This window comes from Garra rufa, chromosome 10 (genome assembly GCF_049309525.1).
Source record: "Garra rufa chromosome 10, GarRuf1.0, whole genome shotgun sequence".
In the NCBI taxonomy this organism is placed as follows: domain Eukaryota; kingdom Metazoa; phylum Chordata; class Actinopteri; order Cypriniformes; family Cyprinidae; genus Garra; species Garra rufa.
Genome location: NC_133370.1, coordinates 1,102,862 through 1,108,368, shown reverse-complemented (window position 1 = coordinate 1,108,368; position 5,507 = coordinate 1,102,862). Strand labels below are relative to the sequence as shown.

Sequence of the window (5,507 nt, the reverse complement as noted above, 5' to 3'; positions counted from 1 at the left end):
GCAGATCATGATCTTGGTGATCGGTGATCGGCCCCAAAAATGCTGATCGGAGCATCTCTAGGTGCAGGCCATCAGCGCGGAAAAGCCTAGGGCGCTCCCAGAAAAGATTCCAATTATTAACAAAGAGCAGTTTCTGTTCTTTACACCATGACAACAACCATTCATTTAGAGCAAAAAGTCTACTGAACCTTTCGAGTCCACGTCGATACGAGGGAAGCGGTCCTGACACGATGATTCTCGTCGCGGGCGATGTGCTGCGTACCGTCTCGATCAGGCTCCCGAAATCCCTCTTCAGGACCTCCGTCTGCCGCAGCCTGACGTCGTTCACCGCCGCGTGCAGGACCATCGCACCCACGCTCACATCGTCCTTCAGGATGGCAGGTATCTGTGAAGAGACATCAAGAACGCGAGCACCAGGGAAACAGCGAGTGTGCACTTTACCGTTAGCTAAGTTAGCACGAACGTACCGGGCGATGGAGTCTCCGACGATCACAGTGTCGCGTTCCGTCTCGCGGAGGGGAGCGAAGCGTTTCCGGGTGGAGATCTCGAAGACAGGAGGGGGAGAGGTCCTCGCCCGGGGTCTGGCTCACGTTTTCCGCTGCTGCTGCACCCAGGGTCCGTGGAGTCCAGGCGCCGGAGTGAACGACATCTGGGAGGATCGCGTCCTGGGTGCGCCGGACCTGTGCAGAGAATCAGACGGAGTGGAGGTTATGTGAGTGTTAGGATCGAGCTGTACACTCTTCACCTGCACTCAAAGGTAGACACAAATTCGCCATTAAAGCAAGTAACAGTGAGTAAACCGTTGAAATGTGTGTGAATAGAGAATAAACAATGTATGCAAGATTAGCTGCGACCGCGCTGGCAATGCTAAACGGGCTATAAGCTAACTTTTTTGTTGTACAACACAACAGGGGGTATATTCACATGTTATGAAAAACAAAAATGCTATTACGTCCTGCAGCTTCCGTTTTCACTTGATCACGAGCTCAGCGTTGACCAACAGCTTCTCAAGGAAGTCTCTGGAGGGCATGATCCGTCTGACCTCTATGACGTAATCAATGGCGTCCTCCAAAAGCATCTGATAGTAAATCATCAGATACGCCAGAACCAGAGTCGCAGAATGGTTCTCACCATCCTTGCAGCAAACCAGCACCTGACCTGAAGAAGGAAAAACAAGAAAGACGGTTATAACTCATTCTTAGATTGTAAAACACTTGATAGAAGATGAGGAATGGAGTGTGTTTATGTGTTCGCGTGTGTTAGCTCTTACCGTTTCGCTGTTTCAGGATCTTCTTGATATATTTTGCTGCTGGCTTGAAGCACTTGCTCATGTCAGAACAGTGTCTTTCTGTTGTAGGCATGGTGTGGTATTTGATGCGCCACCCATTGTAATTTCTGGACCCTGTGTTGACTGTTCTTTCTGTGTCTTCTGCAGGTTTCTTTCCAAAGAAGTGCTTTAGTTTCTTCTTGGGCGCTGCAGCGTTGAGGATGTGAGTGACGCACAAGCGCCTCAGTTCTTCTTGGTCGTTTGCTATCTCTCTACACAAGAACACAACAGCCTGGGTTAGTCTTTGATTAAAGAGGATTCACCATGTAGAATAAATGACAGAACAATGAGAGAAATACAGTTGTGTTGCAGACTTACTCATCTCCGATGTAGACCATGGGACAGACAAGATTGACTGGTCTCTGCTTGCGCACTCTACATCTCTTCAAACGATCCTCCAGTTGGGAAACGTTTTCAGGAACGTAGTGTTCCAACATTGAAAGCGGGGACGCCACTGTTTGAGGAACTGATTTGGGTTCATCTGGAACCACCGGATCCAATTCAGGTGGTGGTTCGGAAACGCTTGAACCCGAATCCTTTGAAACTGAAGAACCAATCAGAATGTCCCAATCAGGCAATGGGGTCCAGTACAATTCCAGCGAATCAACCAAACCCCATTTACGTTCAGGAGGCTCAAGATGACTTGGACCCGGGACGCACAGTTCCACAGAGTCAACCTGATCCCATTCATGTTTAGGAGAAGGAACCAGGTCCTCTTCAGGTTCTGGCTTAAGAATGCACAAAGTAATTTTCTTCACAGTCCTCACATTTTCATGCCCTACTTTTTCGGTCATCTTAAGTCCTGTAACTTTCTCAGTCGTCTCTTTGGTATGTTCTGGCAAGGAAACAAATAATAGAGTGTTAGAAACATCTCTAACCAGGTTAACACTAGTAATTAATCTCTATTGTAAGAAGACATTTCTGTTTGCATCTCTGTTTACCTGTTCGACTGACACATGAGTCCTGTGAACCAACCAGATTCACTTTGGGTTCAGGGATACATGGTTGTTCAATACTGACCAGATCCGTTTCGGGTTCTGACTCGGGAGCAGTTGGATCCAAGATGAACAGTTGATCTGGTTTAAGCAGATCCACTTCAGGCTTCTGCGTTTTTCTTTGGAAAACCCCACAGAATCCCTGGAAGATTTTCTTTATTTTCTTTGTCTTTCGCTTAGTGGTGTGTTCTGCAAACATAAGAAAACAAACTAGGTAAGTAAAGCTTGATAACAAACTTGTCCAAAGTCTTTTCTGAAAGTCGGATCAGTTAGAGAAGCTAAAGCAACACAATTGAGATCAGCCTGAAGGTCTCTGCCAAATTTGGTAGTCAAGCTCTAAATGAGTCATTATCTGCAAAAGTTTCCACCCCACGTGCTGAATGGAAATCTGTCAGCGTTTGCGCTTGTTTTCAAGTCTGTTACAGGAATTCCGTAAGTCGGATTAGTTAGAAAAGATAAAGCAACACAATTTAGATCTGCCTGAAGTTCTCTGCCAAATTTAGTGGTTGTGGGACATTTGTATGCATGTCTTTACCTCTTGGGCTGCTGGTTTCCTCAGCATCCAGGCCACACTGGTCACTGGTCACTTCCACTAACGGTCCTGCTGGTTCTGGCTCAGGAACGCTGGGATCAGGGACACACAATTGCTCGGTCTCAACCCAATCCATTACAGGTTCTGGCTCGGGGACAATTCGATCCTCCTCAGGGTGAGGCTCAAGATGGCTTGGACCCGGGACGCACAGTTCCACAGAGTCAACCTGATCCCATTCATGTTTAGGAGAAGGAACCAGGTCCTCTTCCGTCCTCAGATTTCCATGCCCTACTTTCTCGGTCATCTTGAGGCCTGTAACTTTCTCGGTCGTCTCTTTGGTATGTTCTGGCAAGAGAAGAAAAACAAATAATAGAGTGTTAGAAACATTTCTAACCAGATTAACACCAGCAATTAATCTCTATTGTAAGAAGACATTTCTGTTTGCATCTCTGTTTACCTGTTTGACTGACACATGAGTCCTGTGAACCAATCAGATCCACTTCAGGTTCTTCTACAGCATTCAGTGTCGTTTTCTGAAAGCCTGCACTCATCTTCATATACATCTGACATCTGAGTGCTAAAAAAAAACACATTAAAAAAAAACAGACCTTTACAAACAACTACAAGTCCTCTGCTAGTTGTTACTAACACGTATCCAACAATTTCAATAGATGGACAGATAAATAAAGTTGATAAAATCTAAGCGAATCATTAATACCAAAAGTTTTCACCCCCTTGAATGGAAATCTATGCAAATTTGTGCTCGTTTCAAAGTCAGCTAACGTTACAAGAATTGGATAAGTTGCATCAAGGCAACAAAATTAAAGATCAGCCTGAAGGCCACCGCCAAATTTGGTGGTTGTAGCTTAAAAGCTCTATGAGGTGTTACTCTTGGAAAACTAGAACTGGAAACATCTCTAACCACACAAACAAACATAAGTATAATATATGCATGTGTTCACCTGCTGGGCTGTTGTTCTGATTACTGGCCGCTTCCACTGAAGGTCCAGCTGAGACGTTTCTGTTCATGTTCAGCTGCAAACTTCCAGCTTCACCTTCATCTTTGCTAAATTGCAGAAATAGATGGAGACGGGATCATCCGTTACGACCTTCAGCTCCACATCTATCTCTTGAGAGGAGCTGTGGTCCAGAAGGTCGTAGATGGCGTCGGTGATCTCAAACTCCAGCTGCTCATCCATGTTGTCTAATACACAGTGACTGTTAGCGGAGTGGAAGGCACCGTTCACATACACCTCCAGACGCACCTGTCTCACCTGCGAGGCCATTTCGCCTGTGGTTTCCATTGAGACAGATCAAAAAAATCTCTGCTAATAAGAAAATGAGAGTTAAACTGTATGAGATACACTCGGTCAGTACAGATTGAATATATCTCTATCTATACGGACTGTAAAAGTGCTCGCAAACTGTCAGTCGAACTCGTGTATTCGATGCGAATAAAGGCGCGGTCTCACTGCACTTTTCGTTCCATTGACTTCCGTTCATACGCATGCGAATGCGTTAGACCGGAAACGCAAGCCCGTGCGAAACATTTCGCTGCGTTTGAAAGTTCAAGCTTGGTGAACTCTAACCCGCAAAATTGTATCACGTGACTCAAGTGTGACCAACAGGAGATCGATACGTCACAGCATGACCTCTAGTTGAATGAAAAGAACCTTAAATTTAAACATTTAAAACTGCAGCACTGCAGTAAAGTGTAGTAGATTGTGTGTTTTTACATTTAAAATGTATTATTAGTGTCATGTGCTGAATTTAACTTTTTAAAAAGACGCTGCAGAGCATGACATCATATCACGACCGTTGCAGCAGCATCCGAAGGAATTTCGCACGCTCAAAGTCTAGTGTGACCGCGGCTTAACACTCTGCTACAGAGATTCTGCGAGGGCGGAGCTTATTCAACTGTGACGTCAACAAGCAGCGGCCTGAAGCCGCGGTCACACTAGACTTTGAGCGTGCGAAATTCCTTCGGATGCTGCTGCAACGGTCGTGATATGACGTCATGCTCTGCAGCGTCTTTTTAAAAAGTTAAATTCAGCACATGACACTAATAATACATTTTAAATGTAAAAACACACAATCTACTACACTTTACCGCAGTGTTGCAGTTTTAAATGTTTAAATTTAATGTTCTTTTCATTCAGCTAGAGGTCATGCTGTGACGTATCAATCTCCTGTTGGTCCCACAGAGTCATGTGATACGAATTCGTTGGTCAGAGTTCACCAAGTTTGAACTTTCAGACGCAGCGAAATGCGAAAATATTTCGCACAGGCTTGCGTTTCTGGTCTAACGCATTCGCATGCGCATGAATGGAAGTCAATGGAACGAAAAGTGCAGTGAGACCGCGCCTTGAGTCTGCGTTCCAAAGTTGCCATGGAAACGGAATGTTTAACTCGTTTAACCAATCATTCAATTAGCGCATCATCTATATATTGCCAGCCGTCTTACCTCCATCCAGCGACAGTTTCTTGGCATCCCTCCTCCACCCCTACTCCCCACTTCTAATCTGTTTCTATCCTAAACTAGCAGGGGGACTTCTCTGTATTCCGGCCCGGAACCCTTCACCAGGAAAGCACGCCAAAATATGCTTATTACTCGCTCAAGCAGATTAGATGTAAGGGCGAACTCGTGAATATC

At 45.3% G+C, this 5,507-nt stretch overlaps 1 protein-coding gene across 1 annotated transcript; it reads right to left on the bottom strand.

Annotated features, from left to right (window-relative positions):
* Positions 1-961: 961 nt before the first annotated feature.
* Positions 962-1,945, bottom strand: LOC141343780 (dual specificity protein phosphatase 3-like). The gene is made up of 4 exons (XM_073848422.1): positions 1,936-1,945; positions 1,646-1,871; positions 1,271-1,539; positions 962-1,158 (listed from the first exon to the last, which is right to left on the bottom strand). The coding sequence occupies exons 1-4, from the start codon at positions 1,943-1,945 to the stop codon at positions 971-973; spliced, it is 693 nt and encodes a 230-aa protein (XP_073704523.1). The 3' UTR covers positions 962-970.
* Between the last annotated feature and the right edge of the window lie 3,562 nt (positions 1,946-5,507).